The 22,675-nt window shown below is 42.5% G+C and overlaps 1 protein-coding gene across 6 annotated transcripts in view; it reads right to left on the bottom strand.

Moving 5' to 3' along the window:
* Positions 1-22,675, bottom strand: part of NFX1 (nuclear transcription factor, X-box binding 1) — a 253,243-nt gene that overhangs the window by 192,517 nt on the left and 38,051 nt on the right. For all 6 annotated transcript variants that reach the window (XR_007355124.2, XR_012667101.1, XR_007355121.2 and 3 more), the window contains exons 4-5: positions 19,005-19,082; positions 18,003-18,108 (exon numbers count right to left, since the gene is read on the bottom strand). Coding sequence is in view for 3 of the 6 variants with exons in the window: in XM_048839501.2 (XP_048695458.1) it covers positions 18,003-18,108; positions 19,005-19,082 (184 nt within the window). In the remaining 3 variants the exon portion in view is untranslated. The remainder of the gene's footprint in view (positions 1-18,002; positions 18,109-19,004; positions 19,083-22,675) is intronic.

The raw sequence follows: 22,675 nt of genomic DNA, 5'->3' as shown, positions 1-22,675 counted from the left end.
CGTTCTGGCTAATAAAATATCTGATGCCACCGAAAAAGTAGGAAAGATGGGAACCCCATTAATAGCATCTTTGAAACAATTCAGTGAGGAACAGCAATTAAGAAGTGAGGTATTTCCTGGGTGGGAAAGACTCATAGAAAAAGATGAAGAGTTAATGATGTCTGGTGTACAGTCCCTCCAGAATAATGTCACATTGACCTCAGCGTGTGAGCAAGCTCAGGCTCTTACCCAGAATATAATCATGGGAATGATTTGGCAAGCCAGAGCAGGACAAATTTCCATGGAGGCAATCAACTTGATTCGGCCTCATGTAACGGAGGAAGAATTAGTCCTCTGGCCCTGGTGGAGACTAGTTAATGCTTTGTACAATTACCACCAGCAAAGCTTTCAGTTATTCTTGATAACCGTGGCAGGTACAAGGAAATTAGAGTAATCCACCCAGTAGTCCCACTGGGATTACAGATTAATCAGGGGTAGGCAAACTAAGGCCCGTGGGCCGGATCCAGCCTGCCAGTCATTTTAAGCCGGCCCTTGAGCTCCTGCTGGGGGGCAGGGTCTGGAGCTTGTCCTACTCTGGCGCTCCAACCAGGGAGCAGGGTTGGGGGATTGTTCCACGCAGCTCCTGGAAGCAGCCACATGGTCCTGCCCCAGCCCTGATCCCCTCCCACCCTCCACACCTCTCGATCCCAGCTCAGAGCATGCTCCTGCACCCCTCATCCCCAGCCCCACCCCAGAGCCCACACCCCCAGCCAAAGCCTGTACCCCTTCCCACATCCCAAACCCCTGCTCCAGCCCCGATCCCCATCCTGCCCTCCAAACACCTCAGTCCCGGCCCAGAGCACCTTCCTACACCCCAAGCTCCTCATCCTCAGCCCCACCCCAGAGCCCTCACCCCCAGCCCGAGCCCTCACCCCTCACCTCACATCCCACTCCCCCGCCCCAACCTGGAGCTCCCTCCCACACCGTGAACTTCTCATTTCTGGCCCCACCCCTGAGCCCGCACCCCCAACCCCAATTTTGTGAGCATTCATGGCCCGCCATACAATTTCTATTCCCAGATGTGGCCCTTGGGCCAAAACATTTGCCCATCCCTGGATTAATGATAACTCAGTAATGTACTCCAGAGATCCTAACACTTGGGCCTGGAAGAAAGATAATCTGTGGAACACAGTAAATGTAAGGGGGTGTAGGAGAAACGAAGGTTTGGGCTATATCTGAGAAGACCAAGCATTAGAGGAACATGATGAATGCCTCTTCCCACAACCTGGGAAAAAGTCTCACTGTTCCTTTGATGTTATCCAGGAAGAGGGGTTCTTTTATTATCTGTGATGGTAAAGCGTGTGTGTGTAAGAAAGATGTAATATTGCATTGATTAATGGACATTGGATTCAACGTACAGTACCTTATTAATCATGGTTTCTGTAATGTAACCACTATTGTTAGTTGTGATATTAAGTTTACTGTGCCTATATGGAATTTACAACATTTGAAAGCTTATCCTGAGCTCTACAAGGAGGTTTCCCCCATTTCCCAGGGAATGGGTCTCACTGCCATTGAGGAACTATTAACTCATCCCTCCTTACAAACTGAGCTGCAGAAGCTTAGAACTTTGGGGGAGAATGGCAAACTCAAGATTCAACACCACAACCAGAAGATCTCTAGGCTAGCAGTTACAGTTAGAAACACAGGCCATCACTCCTGGTGGGAGACTTTTCTTGGGTGGAGCCCTAGTGCAACAGGTCTTTTGAATATCATGCTTCACCCCATTGTGGTGGTGATCGGTTTCCAAATTATACTAGCAATTGGTCTGGTTCTACTGTTTTGCTGGATCCAGCGACTGCAATGGATTGAAGATCAGACCCGGTACCACAGAGTAAGGCTATGACAGGGATACTCGTTCAGCGCAAGCACCTCATCAACGGGGAGACTTGTTACCTAGAAGCTCTGTGTTCTTGGGGAACCAAGGCACAGTATGCAGCCTGTCTGACTCATGAAAGACCGCCCCCCACCCCACCCCCAGCCTCTGCTTGAACCAAATCTGCATCAGAAGAAAGATTTACAAAAAGCAATGAAAAGGCAGTGGGAGACGCACCTAAATCCCTGGAATAAGGATGATAGGATTAAGAAACTCCCCGAGTCTCATTTGCAAGGAAGCATCTCCAGTAGCATACAGAATGGAGAACAGAGATTCCAAGGCAAGAACCCATGGAACTCTGGGACCAGAAAAGCAGGGAAGCATTGCATGATGGGCAATCTCTGCTCCAGATATTAATGAACCCACACCTACACACACCCAGCTCAGTAGTTATCAGACCAATTCTAGTAATAAATCCTTTACTGGTATCCAAAATAACGAAGCTCCCTAATTGCGTTGTGAGCTCCCTCCAAGGAACGCCGCCCAAAACCAGGAATGATCAGCTCCCATGGTATAGCCTGAACACAACAACTTTGGTATGCTCCCTTGTTTACACATAAACAAATCTAGTGTTCTCCCTTGAACCATTGTTGTTTCTCTACAAAAACCCCTACCTATCCTCAAATAAGTGTTCTGATGCCTGGATCCAAAATCTGTATCAGTTCCATAGGGACTTCATCTTCTCCTCACTAATCGTGCTGGGGGCTCTGACTGACTCCAGCACTCTGGACTCTCAGCCACCACCACCACCTGGGATCTCCAATTGATACAAGCTTCATGGAGAGGTGAGAATCCATCTCGCTCTCGCTCTAAGTATAGCCTTCTGACCCTGACTTGTGTGATAAGTTATAGTTTTGTAAACCTGACTTTTATAATCAAATTTAAGTTAGATTTAATATTATAACTGTTTTGTTTGTTTGGCTTCCCCATGGTTATCATCTGGCATGATTAAGCCAATTGCTTCTCTCGGTCTCTCTCTCCCACCCTCGTGGGTGTTTTTTGGTTTCTTCATTCACTCTGCAGCAACACTCCTTGTACCTAAGCTTAAAGATCCCTGCAGCACTCAAAAATCCTGTGGGGTTTGCTCATCAAGTGGGTTACTTCCACAACAATTGTAATGTGAAAATGGGGATAGAGACATGCTGAACCTGGAACATATGAGGGTGGCATCTTGGAAGTGCTGCTCAACCCACTCTGCTGAGTCCAGGGGCATATGAGGGGGCAGACTGAAAGTGCTGCTCGACCCAGCCTGCTCAGGCGTGCTCTATTCCAGTGTGGGGCCCATAGCATATGAGAGTGACAGCTTGGAGGTGCTGTTTGACCCAGTCTGCTGAGTCCAGGGACTCCAGCTTGGGAGTGCTGATTAACCCAGTCCTCTCAGACACGCTCTGTTAATCTGTGCACGCATGTTAATCTGTGGTTCTGTTGTGTGTGTGTGGTTGCTGGTGAGTATTTGCTTCAGGTTGGAAGGCAGTCTGTAAGCAAGGACTGGCCTGTCTCCCAAGATCTGTGAGAGTGATGGGTCATCCTGCAGGATAGGTTGTAGATCCTTGATGATGCGTTGGAGAGGTTTTAGTTGGGGGCTGAAGGTGATGGCTAGTGGTGTTCTGTAATTTTACACACCACACAACAGAACCACTAACCCAGGAACCTATCCTTGCAACAAAGCCCGTTGCCAACTGTGTCCACATATTTGTTCAGGGGACACCATCATAGGACCTAATCACATCAGCTACACTATCAGAGGCTCGTTCACCTGCACATCTACCAATGTGACGTATGCCATCATCAAGAAGGGTTTCTTCAGGTATGTTGGCAACAAGAAGAAAGCCAAGGAAAGTGTGGGCCCCTTACTGAATGAGGGAGGCAACCTAATGACAGAGGATGTGGAAAAAGCTAATGTACTCAATGCTTTTTTGCCTCTGTCTTCAGTAACAAGGACAGCTCCCAGACTGCTACGCTGGGCATCACAACATGGGGAATAGATGGCCAGCCCTCTGTGGAGAAAGAGGTGGTTCGGGACTATTTAGAAAAGCTGGACGAGCACAAGTCCATGGGGCCGGACGAGTTGCATCCGAGAATGCTAAAGGAATTGGCGGCTGTGATTGCAGAGCCATTGGCCATTATCTTTGAAAACTCGTGGCGAACCGGGGAAGTCCCGGATGACTGGAAAAAGGCTAATGTAGTGCCAATCTTTAAAAAAGGGAAGAAGAGGATCCTGGGAACTACAGGCCAGTCAGCCTCAACTCAGTCCCCGGAAAAATCATGGAGCAGGTCCTCAAAGAATCAATCCTGAAGCACTTACATGAGAGGAAAGTGATCAGGAACAGTCAGCATGGATTCACCAAAGGAAGGTCATGCCTGACTAATCTAATCGCCTTCTATGATGAGATTACTGGTTCTGTGGATGAAGGGAAAGCAGTAGATGTATTGTTTCTTGACTTTAGCAAAGCTTTTGACACGGTCTCCCACAATATTCTTGTCAGCAAGTTAAAGTAGTATGGGCTGGATGAATGCACTATAAGGTGGGTAGAAAGCTGGCTAGATTGTCGGGCTCAACGGGCAGTGATCAATGGCTCCATGTCTAGTTGGCAGCCGGTGTCAAGTGGAGTGCCCCAGGGGTCGGTCCTGGGGCCGGTTTTGTTCAATATCTTCATAAATGATCTGGAGGATGGTGTGGATTGCACTCTCAGCAAACTTGCGGATGATACTAAACTGGGAGGAGTGGTAGATACGCTGGAGGGCAGGGATAGGATACAGAGGGACCTAGACAAATTGGAGGATTGGGCCAAAAGAAATCTGATGAGGTTCAATAAGGATAAGTGCAGGGTCCTGCACTTAGGACGGAAGAACCCAATGCACAGCTACAGATTAGGGACCGAATGGCTAGGCAGCAGTCCTGCGGAAAAGGACCAAGGGGTGACAGTGGACAAGAAGCTGGATATGAGTCAGCAGTGTGCCCTTGTTGCCAAGAAGGCCAATGGCATTTTGGGATGTATAAGTAGGGGCATAGCGAGCAGATCGAGGGACGTGATCGTCCCCCTCTATTCGACATTGGTGAGGCCTCATCTGGAGTACTGTGTCCAGTTTTGGGCCCCACACTACAAGAAGGATGGGGATAAACTGGAAAGAGTCCAGCGAAGGGCAACAAAAATGATTAGAGGTCTGGAACACATGACTTATGAGGAAAGGCTGAGGGAACTGGGATTGTTTAGTCTGCAGAAGAGAAGAATGAGGGGGGATTTGATAGCTGCTTTCAACTACCTGAGAGGTGGTTCCAGAGAGGATGGTTCTAGACTATTCTCAGTGGTAGAAGAGGACACAACAAGGAGTAATGGTCTCAAGTTGCAGTGGGGGAGGTTTAGGTTGGATATTAGGAAAAACTTTTTCACTAGGAGGGTGGTGAAACACTGGAATGCGTTACCTAGGGAGGTGGTGGAATCTCTTTCTTAGATATTTTTAAGGTCAGGCTTCACAAAGCCCTGGCTGGGATGATTTAATTGGGGATTGGTCCTGCTTTTGAGCAGGGGGTTGGACTAGATGACCTCCTGAGGTCCCTTCCAACCCTGATATTCTATGATTCTATGTGCCAGCAATGCCCGTCTGCCATGTACATTGGTCAAACTGGACAATCTCTACATAAAAAAATAAATGGACACAAATCAGACATCAAGAATTAGGACATTCAAAAACAGTTGGAGAACACTTCAATCTCTTTGGTCACTCAATTACAGACCTAAAAGTTGAAGAATTGCAACAAAAAAACTTCAAAAACAGACTCCAACGAGAGACTGCTGAATTGGAATTAATTTGCAAACTGGACACAATTAACTTAGGCTTGAATAGAGACTGGGAGTGGATGGGTCATTACACAAAGCAAAACTACTTCCCCATGTTTATTCCCCACCCCCCACTGTTCCTCAGACTTTGTCAACTGCTGGAAATGGCCCACTTTGATTATCACTACAAAAGGTACCCCCCTCCCCCCCGCACTCTCCTGCTGGTAATAGCTCACCTTAAGTGATCACTCTCTTGTTACAGGGTGTATGGTAACACCCATTGTTTCATGTTCTCTCTATATATAAATCTCCCCACTGTATTTTCCACTGAATGCATCCGATGAAGTGAACTGTAGCTCACGAAAGCTTATGCTCAGATAAATTTGTTAGTCTCTAAGGTGCCACAAGTACTCCTTTCCTTTTTGCGAATACAGACTAACACGGCTTCTACTCTGAAAACCTTTCAGAAGACAGATTTTCCTTTCATAAGACAGGTTTTCCATTCCTTGGATCATCCTAGTAGCCCTTCTCTGTACCTGTTCCAGTTTGAATTCATCCCTCTTAAACATGGGAGACCAGAACTTCACACAATATTCCAGAGGAGGTCTCACCAGTACCTTGTATAACGGTACTAACACCTCCTTATCTCTACTGGAAATACCTTGTCTGATGCATCCCAAGACTGCATTAGCTTTTTTCACAGCCATATCACATTGGCGGCTCATAGTCATCCTGTGATCAACCAACACTCCGAGGTCCTTCTCCTCCTCTGTTACTTCCAAGTGATGTGCCCCCAGTTTATAACAAAAATTCTTGTTATTAATCCCTAAATGCATGACCTTGCACTTTTCACTATTAAATTTCATCCTCTCTCCTCAGGCCCTACACTACCAGCACTCCCAGGTATCTTCGAGATGCCACTGACTTCCTGAGGAAACTACAATCCATCGGTAATCTTCCAGAAAACACCATCCTGGCCACTATGGATGTAGAGGCCCTCTACACCAACATTCTACACAAAGACGGACTACAAGCTATCAGGAACAGTACCCCTGATAATGTCACGGCAAACCTGGTAGCCGACCTTTGTGACTTTTTGTCCTCACCCACAACTATTTCACATTTGGGGACAATGTATACCTTCAAGTCAGCGGCACTGATATGGGTACAAGCATGGCCTCACAGTATGCCAACATTTTTATGGCTGACTTAGAACAACGCTTCCTCAGCTCTCATCCCCCAATGCCCGTACTCTACTTGCGCTACATTGATGACATCATCATCATCAGGACCCATGGAAAAGAAGCCCTTGAGGAATTCCACCATGATTTCAACAATTTCCATCCCACCATCAACCTCAGCCTCGACCAATCCACACAAGCGGTCTATTTCCTGGACACTACTGCGCTAATAAACGATGGTCACAAACACCACCCAATACCGGAAACCTACCGACCGCTACACTTACTTACATACCTCCAGCTTCCATCCAGGACACACCACACGATCCACTGTCTACAGCCAAGCTCTAAGATACAACCGCATTTGCTCCAATCCCTCAGACAGAGACAAACACCTACAAGATCTCTATCAAGCATTCTTAAAACTATAATACCCACCTGCTGAAGTGAAGAAACAGATTGACAGAGCCAGAAGAGTACCCAGAAGTCACCTATTACAGGACAGGCCCAACAAAGAAAATAACAGAACGCCTCTAGCCGTCACCTTCAGCCCTCAATTAAAACCTCTCCAGCGCATCATCAAAGATCTACAACCTATCCTGAAAGACGATCCCTCGCTCTCACAGATCTTGGGAGACAGACCAGTCCTTGCTTACGGACAACCCCGTTAAGATATAGATATTCAGGCCAGACTCTAAAGGCCTATACTCTAAGAATTTAGGCGTATTCTTATCACTTAGCTAGTTATAGAGGTATAAAAGAAAGAAAATCAAAATCACTGTCTGCTGGTGTAAGGGCCTTCTCTTACTGTGACAGTCTGAGGCCCTGTTCTTAGGCTAAGATCTCTGGCTAAGCAGCAGAGGCAGCCATAACCTGGGAAGCATATGGTCACATCCTCACATTCCAAACTAGTCACATTGAAATAAGGCAATCTGGGGCTGTCAGAAAGGTGATCTGATCTATCACCTCCAGAGAAAGGGAAGAGCCTAGAGGATGTAAAAGGAAGTTTAGTTTGATAGTTTTCTGTTCAGTAAGAACTCACTTATCAATAGACACAGCTGGGAAACCCTTATGTCTTTATAGATGTAGTTGTGAAATCCTCACTTCTGTATTGTTTTGTCATTATAGTTCCCACTTTGATATTGTTTATTTGCATGGTCTCTGTCCGGTTCTGTGATTGTTTCTGTCTGCTATATAATTAATTTTGCTGGGTGTAAACTAATTAAGGTGGTGGGATATAATTGGTTAAATGATCATGTTACAATATGTTAGGATTGGTGAGTTAAAATTCAGTAAAATGATTGGTTAAGGTATAGCTAAGCAGAACTCAAGTTTTACTATATAGTCTGCAGTCAATCAGGAAGTGGGGGGCGGGGAACGGGAACGGAATGGGGGTGGGGAATTGGAATCATGTTTTGCTAAGGGGGGAAATGGGAACGGAATGGGGGTGGAGAATTGGAATCATGTTTTACTAAGGGGGGGAATGGGAACAGGGACACAGGTAAGGCTCTGTGGTGTCAGAGCTGGGAAGGGGGACACTAAGGAAGGAAACTAGAATCATGCTTGCTCGAAGTTCACTCCAAAAAACATCGAATTCTTTGCATCTTTGGACTTCGGGTATTGTTGCTCTCTGTTCATGTGAGAAGGACCACGGAAGTAAGCGGGTGAAGGAATAAGCCCCCAACCTGAAGCAAATACTCACCAGCAACCACACACCACACAACAAAAACACTAACCAGGAGACCTATCCTTGCAATAAAGCCCAATGCCAACTCTGTCCACATATCTATTCAAGTGACACCATCATAGGACCTAATCACATCAGCCATGCAATCAGGGTCTCGTTCACCTGCACATCTACCAATGTGATATATGCCATCATGTGCCAGCAATGCCCGTCTGCCATGTACATTGGTCAAACCGGACAGTCTTTACGCAAAAGAATAAATGGACAAAAATCTGACATCAGGAATCATAACATTCAAAAACCAGTAGGAGAACACTTCAACCTCTCTGGTCACTCAGTAACAGACTTAAAGGTGACAATTTTGCAACAGAAAAGCTTCAAAGACTCCAGCAAGAAACTGCTGAACTGGAATTAAATTTGCAAACTAGATACCATTAGCTTGAATAGAGACTGGGAGTGGCTGGGTCATTACACAAATTGAATCTATTTCCCCATGTTAAGTATCCTCACACCTTCAGTCAACTGTCTGAAATGGGCCATCTTGATTATCACTACAAAAGTGTTTTTTTGTTTTTTCTCCTGCTGATAATAGCTCATCTTAATTAATTAGTCTCTTACAGTTGGTATGGCAACTTCCACCTTTTCATTGTGTGTGTGTGTCTGTCTTCTTACTATATGTTCCATCCTATTCATCTGATGAAGTGGGCTGTAGCCCATGAAAGCTTATGCTCAAATTTGTTAGTCTCTAAGATTCCACAAGTACTCCTGTTCTTTTTGCAGATACAGACTAACACGGCTGCTACTCTGAAACCCATCCTATTACTATTACTCTAGTTTACAAGGTCATCCAGATCTTCCTGTATGCTATCCCGGTCCTTCTGTGTATTGGCAATACCTCCCAGCTTTGTATCATCCGCAAACTTTATTAGCACATTCCCACTTTTTGTGCCAAGGTCAGTAATAAAAAGATTAAATAAGATTGGTCCCAAAACCGATCCCTGAGGAACTCCACTAGTAACCCCCTTCTATCCTGACAGTTCACCTTTCAGTGTGACCCATTGTAGTCTCCCCTTTAACCAGTTCCTTATCCACCTTTCAATTTTCATATTGATCCCCATTTTTTCCAATTTAGCTAATAATTCCCCATGTGGAACCATATCAAATGCCTTACTGAAATCAAGGTAAATTAGACCCATTGCATTTCCTTTGTCTAAAAAAAATCTGTTACCGTCTCAAAGAAGGAGATGAGGTTGGTTTGACATGATCTATCTTTTGTAAAACCATGTTCAAATTCAAGCTAATGGTATCTAGTTTGCAATGAAAGGTGACATTGTTGAAGGGATATTAGAGAAAGGGATATTAGAGATGGAGTCCAAGAAATTATCAAGATTCAAAATGAGATTGGACATCTATATGGTTAATTTCTTGGCCTCCACAATTTCATATGGCAATAAGTTCCAGTCTAATTATGTACTCCGTAAAAAAGTATTTCTTCAATCAGTTTTGAAGTTGCCACGTTTTAATTTAATTGAAGGTCCCCTTATTCTTAAAGGGACAGAACAGAAGATCCTGATCTACCTTCTCTGTATCATTTATTTTATACATATTATCATTTGTCCTCTCTTATTAGTCTCCTTTCTAAGGTAAACAATCCCAAACCTTTTCACTCTCTTCGTATGAGAGTTTTTCCATGTCCCGAATCATTCTAGTTATTCTCATGCTCCTCTCTACAACCATGAAGGTTAGAAATTTACTTTTAAAATGAAAGCTGAGATTCTCAGGTAAAGAGAAGGTTATTGCTGAGAAGCTAAATGATTTTTTTGCACCATTCTTCTCTGGAGAGGAGGTTGGGCAGATACCTACCTCAGACCCGCTCTTTTCTGGTACTAAAGAAGAGGTGTTATCAGAGACTACGTTAGAAGAAAAGGTGCTGGAACAAGCTGATAATTTAAAAAGCAGTAAGTCACCAGGCCAGCTGGTGTACACCCAAAAGTTCTGAAGATGCCTCAATGTGAAGTGGCTTAGCTCCTAACAAAACTAGATAGTCTCTGAAAACAGTTTCAGAGGACCGGAGTGTAGCAAATGTATCTGTATTTTAAAAAATTCTAGAGGTGATCTGGGGAACCGGACACCGGTAAGCCTTACATTTAATACCCCGCAGAATGGTTGAAATGATCATTAAAAATAGAACAAAACATCTGGAAAAATCACATTATAATATGGTCTAACCAGCTTTTGCAAAAGGAACTAGTGTTTCTCTAATCTCTAATTATTCAAACATGTCAGTAAAATAATGGATAAAAAAAGAACTGGTTGACACCATTTATTAAAAATTACAGAAAGCTTTAACAAGGTCCTTCATCAGAGATAAGTAAAATCTCTCAAATCACATGGGAGTTTATGTTAAAAAAAAAAAAGAGCTATCAAGCATTTCTAAAAACAGTAAAAACCTACAAGAAATACATGATAGCAAATGGAGGCTATAAGATGAAGTCATGTTAATATACAGCGAAATGTTACCATAACATAGAACATTTTACTAAAAATCTAAGATAAAATCTGTGGGAATACTGTTCTGTAAACCATCCAAACCCTCACTGTATTTCATTCACAGTATTCAAAAACGACATAAGAAAAGCCTTCGCTTCCTCAGAGTAAAAAAAAAATTTTCATTCTAATGTTGTGCATTTAAACGACAGCTTTAAACATTTAAACATTCACAACTTAAGAAATTATGAAACAAATGGGAAAAGATTGGATGTGGATGACAATGGATATAAATCAGAAGTTAAGAAATCTAAGCAACTGATAAGAAACATCTACTGTCAATAGAGATAAGGATAATTATACAGTAACTCCTTGCTTAACGTTGTAGTTATGTCCCTGAAAAATGCTACTTTAAGTGAAATGATGTTAAGTGAATCCAATTTCCCCATAGGAATTAATGGGGGGGCGCGGCGGGGGTTTAGGTTCCAGGGACATTTTTTTTTACCAGACAAAAGACATTGTGAAAGAGGGTGGCATACTTCCCAGGGAATGTCTTGCTCCTAAATGATGAACTAGCACTCTGCTGAGCTCTCAAGGGTTAACATGTTGTTAATGTAGCCTAACACTCGATAAGAAAGCATGAATGGAGGGAGGAGACACAATAGATGTATGGCAGCGGCTGCAAACATTCCCTGCGGAAACTGAATGTGATGATGAACCCATGCTATCCCACTGGAGCGCACCACTCCTTCCACTTTCCAAAGTGCTGGGAGGGATGGTGTGTGTGTGTGTGTCACACACACAAAGGTCACAAGTCTGCTGCTTGCCAGGAGCTAGGATTCACGATGTGACGGAGAGACCACCAAGACTCATCAAGCCCTCGGATCGCTACCCCTTCCTGCTTCTCCACGTGAGCACCAATGATACTGCCAAGAATGACCTTGAGCGGATCACTGCGGACTACGTGGCTCTGGGAAGAAGGATAAAGGAGTTTGAGGCGCAAGTGGTCTTCTCAACCATCCTCCCCATGGAAGGAAAAGGCCTGGGTAGAGACCGTCGAATCATAGAAGTCAATGAATGGCTACGCAGGTGGTGTCGGAGAGAAGGCTTTGGATTCTTTGACCATGGGATGGTGTTCCAAGAAGGAGGAGTGCTAGGCAGAGATGGGCTCCACCTAACGAAGAGAGGGAGGAGCATCTTCGCAAGCAGGCTGGCTAACCGAGTGAGGAGGGCTTTAAACGAGGTTCACCGGGGGAAGGAGACCAAAGCCCTGAGGTAAGTGGGGAAGTGGGATACCGGGAGGAAGCACGAGCAGGAGCGCACGAGAGGGCAGGGCTCCTGCCTCATACTGAGAAAGAGGGACGATCAGCGACTTATCTCAAGTGCCTATACACAAATGCAAGAAGCCTGGGAAACAAGTAGGGAGAACTGGAAGTCCTGGTACAGTCAAGGAATTATGATGTGATTGGAATAACAGAGACTTGGTGGGATAACTCACATGACTAGAATACTGTCATGGATGGATATAAACTGTTCAGGAAGGACAGGAAGGGTAGAAAAGGTGAGGGAGTTGCACTGTATGAAAGGGGGCAGTATGACTGCTCAGAGCTCAAGTATGAAACTGCAGAAAAACCTGAGTGTCTCTGGATTAAGTTTAGAAGTGTGAGCAACAAGGGTGATGTCGTGGTGGGAGTCTGCTATAGACCACCGGACCAGGGGGATGAGGTGGACGAGGCTTTCTTCTGGCAACTCCCAGAAGTTACTAGATTGCAGGCCCTGGTTCTCATGGGAGACTTCAATCACCCTGATATCTGCTGGGAGAGCAATACAGCAGTGCACAGACAATCCAGGAAGTTTTTGGAAAGTGTAGGTGACAATTTCCTGGTGCAAGTGCTGGAGGAACCAACTAGGGGCAGAAGGAACCAAGTGCCGGAGGAACCAACCTGCTGCTCACAAACCGGGAAGAATAAGTAGGGGAAGCTAAAGTGGATGGGAACCTGGGAGGCAGTGACCATGAGATAGTCGAGTTCAGGATTCTGACACAGGGAAGAAAGGAGAGCAGCAGAATACGGACCCTGGACTTCAGAAAAGCAGACTTTGACTCCCTCCAGGAACTGATGGGCAGGATCCCCTGGGACAATAACATGAGGGGGAAAGGAGTCCAGGAGAGCTGGCTGTATTTTAAAGAATCCTTACTGAGGTTACAGGGACAAACCGTCCCGATGTGTAGAAAGAATAGTAATTATGGCACGCGACCAGCTTGGCTTAACAGTGAAATCCTTGCTGATCTTAAACACAAAAAAGAAGCTTACAAGAAGGGGAAGATTGGACAAATGACCAGGGGGGAGTATAAAGATATTGCTCGGGGATGCAGGAATGAAAACAGGAAGGCCAAATCACACCTGGAGTTGCAGCTAGCAAGAGATGTTAAGAGTAACAAGAAGGGTTTCTTCAGGTATGTTAGCAACAAGAAGAAAGTCAAGGAAAGTGTGGGCCCCTTACTGAATGAGGGAGGCAACCTAGTGACAGAGGATGTGGAAAAAGCTAATGTACTCAATGCTTTTTTTGCTTCTGTCTTCATGAACAAGGTCAGCTCCCAGATTACTGCACTGGGCAGCACAGCATGGGGAGGAGGTGACCAGCTCTCTGTGGAGAAAGAAGTGGTTTGGGACTATTTAGAAAAGCTGGACGAGCACAAGTCCATGGGGCCGGATGCGCTGCATCCGAGAGTGCTAAAGGAGTTGGCGGATGTGATTGCAGAGCCATTGGCCATTATCTTTGAAAACTCATGGCAATCGGGGGAAGTCCCGGATGCAGGGCCCATCTTTAAAAAAGGGAAGAAGGAGGATCCTGGGAACTACAGGCCAGTCAGCCTCAACTCAGGCCCTGGAAAATCATGGAGCAGGTCCTCAAGGAATCAATTCTGAAGCACTTAGAGGAGAGGAAAGTGATCAGGAACAGTCAGCATGGATTCACCAAGGGAAAGTCATGCCTGATTAATCTAATTGCCTTCTATGACGAGATAACTGGCTCTGTGGATGAGGGGAAAGCAGTGGACATATTGTTCCTTGACTTTAGCGAAGCTTTTGACACGGTCTCCCACAGTATTCTTGCCAGCAAGTTAAAGAAGTATGGGCTGGATGAATGGACTATAAGGTGGATAGAAAGTTGACTAGATTGTCGGTCTCAACGGGTAGTGATCAATGGCTCCATGTCTAGTTGGCAGCCAGTATCAAGTGGAGTACCCCAAGGGTCGGTCCTCGGGCCAGTTTTGTTCAATATCTTCATAAATGATCTGGAGGATGGCGTGGATTGCACCCTCAGCAAGTTTGCAGATGACACTAAACTGGGAGGAGAGATAGATACCCTGGAGGGTAGGGATAGGATACAGAGGGACGTAGACAAATTTGAGGATTGGGCCAAAAGAAATCTGATGAGGTTCAACAAGGACAAGCGCAGAGTCCTGCACTTAGGACGGAAGAATCCCATGCACCACTACAGACTAGAGACCGAATGGCTCGGCACCAGTTCTGCAGAAAAGGACCTAGGGGTTACAGTGGACGAGAAGCTGGCTATGAGACAACAGTGTGCCCTTGTTGCCAAGAAGGCCAATGGCATTTTGGGATGTATATGTAGGGGCATTGCCAGCAGATCGAGGGACGTGATCATTCCCCTCTATTCGACATTGGTGAGGCCTCATCTGGAGTACTGTGTCCAGTTTTGGGCCCCACACTACAAGAAGGATGTGGAAAAATTGGAAAACGTCCAGCGGAGGGAAACAAAAATGATTAGGGGACTGGAACACATACCTTATGAGGAGAGGCTGAGGAAACTCGGATTGTTTAGTCTGCGAAAAAGAAGAATGAGGGGGGATTTGATAGCTGCTTTCAACTACCTGAAAGGGGGTTCCAAAGCGGGTGGAACTAGACTGTTCTCAGTGGTAGCTGATGACAGAACAAGGAGTAATGGTCTCAAGTTGCAGTGGGGGAGGTTTAGGTTGGATATTAGGAAAAACTTTTTCACTAGGAGGGTGGTGGAACACTGGAATGCGTTACCTAGGGAGGTGGTGGAATCTCTTTCTTAGATATTTTTATGGTCAGGCTTGACAAAGCCCTGGCTAGGATGATTTAGTTGTGGATTGGTCCTGCTTTGAGCAGGGGGTTGGACTAGATGACCTCCTGAGGTCCCTTCCAACCCTGAGATTCTATGATTCTATCATACTACCTCTGTACACACAACTGTGGTGAGACCGTTACTGGAATGGTATGTCCAGTCCTGGTGTCCACACTACATAAACGTTGAAAATTTGGAAAGGGTTCTGAAGAGAACTACAAGAATGATCTGAGGTCTGCAAATCCTGCCTTACAGTGAAAGACTTAAAAAGCTCTATCTATTTAGTTTACCAGATACAAGGTTAAAACATTACTTGATCATGTGTCGTAAGTACCTCCATAAGGATGTACAGGGCTCTTTAATACAGCAGACAAAGACATAATAAGTGCTGATGTGTGGAAGCAAAATTAATCTAATTTGAGGTTAGGAACAACGTACAACATTTTAACAATGAGGATAATTTCCTATTGTAACAATTTACCCAGCGATTTGGTGGATTCTCCATCACTTGAAATCTTTGAATTAAGACCAGCTTTCCAAAAAAACATGCTCTACAAGATATGAGCTTGATGCAGAATTCCACCCAGAATTCATATGACCTGTACTATGCAGGAAGTCAGGCTAGGTGATCATAATGGTCCCCTTCTGGTCTTACAAAGGTATGAATTTGTACAAGACTAGGTATACACTGTTAAAAAGGTAATGAAGATATTTGATTTAATAATGAAAACCTAAACAAAGCTACTTAGTTTGTATTTCTATATAATCGTATATTAATTTTCCTTGTTTTCATTATTATGTATTACTTCTTCTTCAAATGCCCATATAAGATTAGGGATCCACCGTGCCAGATACCACACAAACCCGTAGAAAGAAAAATCTTTGCCCCAGAAATTTACAAACAATATTAGATCACTAACACGTTTTAAATATTTGAGGCAACACTGGGTACACATTTGCTTTTATTCTCTTCTTCCCCATTATGTGTTCCTCTGAAAGTTCTTGAAACTAATGTGTTCAAGCTGGATCAGTTCCCATTATACAGAAATACCACAACGCTTTTAACTGGTTTCCTTTCCACCTTCTGAGAAGATCTCATATTACATCTGTATTGACATATAAGAATATTAGCGTGTGGGGAGGAGTTTTAGCCATTGTGTTCTCAAATAAATACAAGCAAAATATGAATACCATAATGTTATATAGAACAGAAATATTTAATATATTTTTAGTTCTTGATATTACTGGAGCTTTATTTTAGTTTTACTTCCAAGGTCACTTAAAGGGATATCATGCTTTTGGAAAATCACATTTCCATCTGATGTTTTGCACTCACTATTGTTATAAGTAACCCTTAAGATTACCACAACTGAGACAGACTAAAGAAAAATTTATTTAATCAGTGTATTTATTTATTCATAAGGTGCTGCTAAATGTAGAGTCAACATGACTGTTTTGATGATGGTGCATGCCTTTCCTTGGGCTCAGTCAGAGCAGATCTACTAGTAACAGCAGCAGCAAAGCTAAAACTAAAAAAGCAGCAGGCATTCTGGGCCTGCCCAAATGACCCTTTTAAATATCCCTACCTTTTAAAAAAAAATTTCAGGAAATACTGTTTAAAGGTTTTTCTGGGAGAACATTTTAAAGTCAGTCAATATAAAAAAAGATTCAACTTGACAATATCTCTATAGCACACTAACTTGCATAGATAGTTTCATACATTTTAAAGCAAGAACGAAGCATTATGATCTCGTTTTTTGACCTCTGAACAACATAGGCCATAGAACGCCACCCAGTAAATTCTGCATGAAGCCCGTAACTTCTGTTCGAGAAGCCACACAGCAAGTCAGTGGCCAAGGTGAGACTAGAACCTAGGTCTCTTGATGTCCAGTCCAGCACCTGACCCACTGACCATCTTTCCTCACTTTTTAAGGGGAAACAAACCTGCAGCTACTAATGATCATTGAATTAGGAAGCTAGAAATGCCTTTTTCAAAGCAGTTTTAGAAAGTGGGGAAATTATAGATTTACCTACTAAGTTTATCTTTACAACAGTAAAGGGGCACACAGTGGTCAACATTTTTAAGTTGTTTTTCTTTAATAAAACAGGGTGCACAATCTTTGATCTTGGTGGCAATACTTAAATGTTAAAGATACTATTTCAGCAGACTGGCCCAAAAACTAACCAATCCTAAAAAATTTGATTTTATTTTTCATTCCCAATACAAAAAACATATCAGTTCTATGAAAGATGGGCTGTTACACTTAAAATCCAAAATTTTCAGCCATAAGCACAAGCCTTTAAACAAAGATTAATATTTCTAAAAATTTCTATCATTTGTTATATCTGGTTACACTGTAATTTTATTTCTTTTACAACGAGATCAGAACTGAAAATTCATTTATTTCCCCTCTCTATAAAACAGAGTGAAGAGGAACAACAAGCACCACTATACTAACTTCCACGCTTCTACTGAAAAATATACTCAATCCGGTGATGTATAAAATGTAATAAATTTTATGCTCAGAATTAAAGACATTGAAAAAGTTTAAATTTTTACACTTTCCTAAAGGAACCTGAAAAATGTTTAACAAATAGTAGCTGGTATTAGTCACGGAAAGCCTGAAACTTTTTCATACTGATAAAGAAAACCACATTCCATAGTAATCAATTTCATACAAATCTTTTGTTCATTCACTAAACAGCCATCAAAACAGGGGTTTTAAGAATTAAGTGACCGACAAATTGAAAGAAAAATACAAATATCCAAATATCTGTTTCCACAGATTTCACAAATGCTTGTAGATCACTACAAAACATTCTGAAACACTCTTACTTACATATTACAAGAATGTGGACAGTCCTGACCTGGTCTTCTTTTTCTACAAAGCTCTCCACAGCTGTGTGGAATTTCATTTCTATTCCATTCAGGGTTGTTTACCTTACCTAAAAAGCAAAACAAAAACAAAAAATCTGATGCAGAAACAGCATTGTATACTTCAATATAAAAATGAACTTAAAGGCAAGATAAGGTAAACATGCTGAGAATGATGAGGGAGGGACCATCTTGGACTTTGAGGTGTCACTTTTAGTGAGGTGATATTCCACGTTTTTTAGAATATAGGAGGCAACTGTTCCAAGACAGGCTGATTTTAAGAAGTGGAAGCTGATTGAAGCTGCTCGGAAGTTTGGAAATTGAGTGTAAGTCTCAAACATAACTGCATACCTTTAGATATCTTATAATTCATTTATCTCATGATTCTGCAATGTTTTGTGCATCAGCCTACATATGGTAAAGTAGAGATCTAGGCTCTGGATCTACACAGGAAAGTTGCACCTGTTTAACGTAAATCTTTTCTTCAACTGATATAATTAGAACTAGTGCAAGCTCCTGTGTGAACACTTATTTCAGTTTAATTTAATCCCGTTTCTAATCAATTTAAATTAAACCAATAAAGCCACTCTTATGCCAAAATAAGAGTGTCCAAACAGGAGTCTGAATTGGTTTAACTATATTGGTTTAAATAATTGATGTAATTACCTGTACCTTAGAAACGATGTATGCTAGCAGTTTTCTAGATTTTTTCCTACTAAATGTCTTCATATCAATACTGATTCCACAACATTCCTAATAAAGGTTTTATTTTAACATTTATCTAAATATTTGTTATACGTAATTTTTATATAGTAATGAAACATCACACAAATCAGGCAGTTATCTTCCAATATCATTAACAAAGTAGCCATGAAAGAGAGCTTTTGGGGATGTAAGGATAGATTCTTCAACAGTATTAGAACTTATCAATTAAAGAATACCAACTGTAAATATGAAATACACTCACCACAAAAACAGGTGTAAGTAGTAGGAACTTGTGTTGAAGCATTTTGACAAGCAGGACATCTCCAGCCACTATTGCCATCTGTAAAGAAATTAATACACAAGAACTTAAAATATGTTTAAGACAGATGATAAATAATTTAGAATAGTGGCACAGGACAGAAAACTTTTTTTAGACTTTACTAGTTTCACCATTTCAAGTAATACTATACCACATTATCGAAATCTGATTTTGTAATGTGTCACATTCTGTTTAATAAGTTAGTGCTATACAAAAATTAGTCATTCATTATAAATAAAATAAAAATGAATGGATAGATCTCAAAACAGAATTGCTACTTCAAGATCATCAATGAGTGGTAGTGTTCTTACCGGGGTCCCGCAGGGATTAGTTCTCAGCCCAATGTTACTCTATTTTTAACAATTACTTGGAAGAAAATATAAACTCATTGCCAGTAAAGCTTGCAGATAAAACAAAGATTGATGGACTGGTAAATACCAATGGGGACTGCATATTACCAAGTGATTTGGATCACCATTATGATAGATGCCAATCAAAATACATTTTAAATACAATCAAACACAAAGTCACACATTTAGGAACACAAATTACAGGCCATGCTTGCAGGATGACAGCCTTTATTCTGGAAAGCAGTATTGAGGAGGACTTGAGGTCAGAGTAAATAATCAATTGAACACGAATTCCTGACATAGCAATGTGTCAAAATGAGCTAACATGATCACTGGATGTATAAACAGGATAGTATATAAGGAAGGTAGTAATCCCAGTACGTGGTATTGGTGAGACCATTATGGGAAAAACTGCATCCAGTTCTGGTGTCCAAACCTCAAAAAAAAAAAAAAAAAAAAAAAAAAAGATGCTGAAAAACAGGAGAGGGTTCAGAGAAGAGCCACAAGTATGGATGTGTGGTGTGAAAAAATACTTTATAATTAGCAATGGAGTTCAATACATCACTTTATTGAAGTAAAGGTTAGCAGATTACTTGGAAACATTTTATAAGCACCTAAACAGAGACAAACCACTGAATTGTAAAGAGCTCTTAAGCAGCTAAAGCATAACTAGATTCAGTTGGTCTGAGAAAGATACACGGGCAATGATGCTTTTGTGGGTAAACAAGCAGCAATATGGTCTTCTGAACTCAGTTATCCCCAATAGCTTACTGTATGACTGGAGTCTCATGTGACTGTGATATGGGCAACACCCTGAGTGGTAAGCAATATCACAGAACATAAGACCCAACTGTAGGTAGGTCACAGAGCAGAAAAAATATCCCAAGGATTCAGTCCCTGTATGAGACTGAGTGCTTCCATGATAGCATGAAGGGTGTGAATGAAGGAAAACCAAGAGAAAGACTACAAAACCTTTCATCCAAATGCCACATTGGACAAACACTATATCCATTTTATAGTGCTTGATAAAGATGAGCACTGAAAGGCAGAAAGACACACAGCAAATTCCTTGAATTAAGCTGTGCGCTGTTCTAGCCAGCAACTAGCCAAATGCTTGACTTAGTGAAACCTCACAGAAGGGGAATCTTTTATCAACACTTTGTAGTCCTGAAAAGGTTCTTGAATATATCTGCCTAGAAACAGTGGATATGGATGCTTGTGCCCTCTCTTATATTCCCCATATAACCCTAAACTCTATGACTCAGTTGTGCAAAGCAGCACACAAGGATTGCTCAACTCTGACTCAGCAGGCCCACTAGTACATGTCTGAGCCAGTATTTTTCCAGACACATGAAGTGAGAGTATAAAATAAGGGACAGTGGCATCATGAGACCACCTCTCTCCACTTACGCTGAAGACAACAAGAACAGTGAGAAGACAAAGACTGAACTGAGAAGGCTAGTCCCAGACTGAGAAGGAAATTCAGCCTGTGCATTAAGAACTATAACCTACCTGCTACATTCAGTGGGATGAGAAAAACTATTTGATTCAACTCTTGCTTAGTTTAAAAATTTAGGATTTAGAACGCATAGTTACCTTTAGAAAAGAAAAAGTAAGCATCTCTAACCTTTATGCCTACCACTTATAATCACTTGAAATCTATCTTTTTGTAGTTAATAAACTTATTTTAATGTTTTACCCTTACCAGTGAGTTTGTCTAAAGTGCTTGGAGAATCTGCTCAGTTTACAAAGGCTAGTGCACATCCACTTTCCTTTGATGAAGTGGCCAACTAATGAGTTTGCACTGTTAAAGAGAAGGTCTTGAGCAGTGTAAGATGGTATATTTCTGGAGTGCAAGCATAGGTGCTGGAATTAGGGGTGCTGGCCAAATCCCCTGACTTGAAGTGGTTTCCATCATAAACAGGGTTTACAGTTTGGTTCAATGGATCTCAGTAACCCCACTATACAAATTGTTTCAGCACACCTGGGTGCAAGGTTAGTGGCTTGGGAGATTTGCTGATGTTTCCCTGTGCATAGTTCATGAGTGACTTGGAGAACATGCATGCAATTTAGCTGGGTGTGCCTCTGCATGGTGGCGGCTGAGTAATAACAGCACCTAGAAGGGTTTACTGCTTGACACTAGCAAAGCACTGTGAGAGACAACCCAGGCTGGAGAGTTATGGGTGCATAGCAGTCCCACAGTCCCAGGCTGTACTCAGAGGTCCCGTCACATACACCTTCTGCATGAGATGAATGCTTCAATACTACATAAGACGACTTCATGGAATCTGGTATTGAACAGAACCATTTTCCTGTATTATATCATTATTGGCTTATAGCACTAAACCTGACTAACATTGGTTATTTCATCTCTTGAATATATTTCATAAGGAACCAAAATGTAGTTAAGCAATTTACTAGACAATTTACCAACAAGCTACACCTGACATGGACCACACTCACTTTACCTGGAATATATGCAGATAATAAATGCATAGATAATTGTTGGTAGCAAGCTGGGATATGAAAGCACTCTATTAAAACACCTGTGCCCTGCTAATTCCATAATGTACACAACTATACATTGATGCACAGTAGAACCTGAAGACTCATGCAGCTCTTCCCTTTGCTCACACAGAAGGTGCAAAACATTTAACCACAACTCCATCACACAACTCAAAGTTATCTAGAAGTCCTCATATCACCAACACAACTTTACCAAGCAGGGCCTACTACTGCCTTCATCATTTCACATAGGTACACCTGACACACTGACTACACCTGGAATGTACATAAATAAATTACCCCTAGCTGTTGCCACCTCCAGAGGAACAGAAAATGGCAAGACCAACCTTTTCCTTCCTTTTCTAATTTAACAGCGCTAGATGAAATCCTGTGGGTGAGTGTGAATGGGCTGTAAAAGGATGTGAACAGTGGGGTTGGCAAACTAAACATGTGTGATGTTCGATGGTTTGGATGGTCTCACCTCAGTCACACAAAGGGGAGTCCAATTTTCCACTTGTGCATCAATTAGCTGCATCTTCCACGGTTTGTTCAGATGTTGTTCAATGTGGCACAAAGTCTGCGTGGCAGGTTAAAACCAAGAGGGCAGCTTGTTGGGTCAGTAACGATGTGCTTGTTTGGAAGGTAGATGAGGTCCAGAACTTTGCCATTCCCTGGCCGGAGCCAAAGACATTAGGTGGTCATTAAATTTTGCAATTTCAGGCATTGTTGGGATGTGTTATCCATAACCTACTGAATGGG

This window comes from Caretta caretta, chromosome 2 (assembly GCF_965140235.1).
Source record: "Caretta caretta isolate rCarCar2 chromosome 2, rCarCar1.hap1, whole genome shotgun sequence".
In the NCBI taxonomy this organism is placed as follows: Eukaryota; Metazoa; Chordata; order Testudines; family Cheloniidae; genus Caretta; species Caretta caretta.
This window is presented reverse-complemented; position numbering and strand designations above follow the sequence as displayed.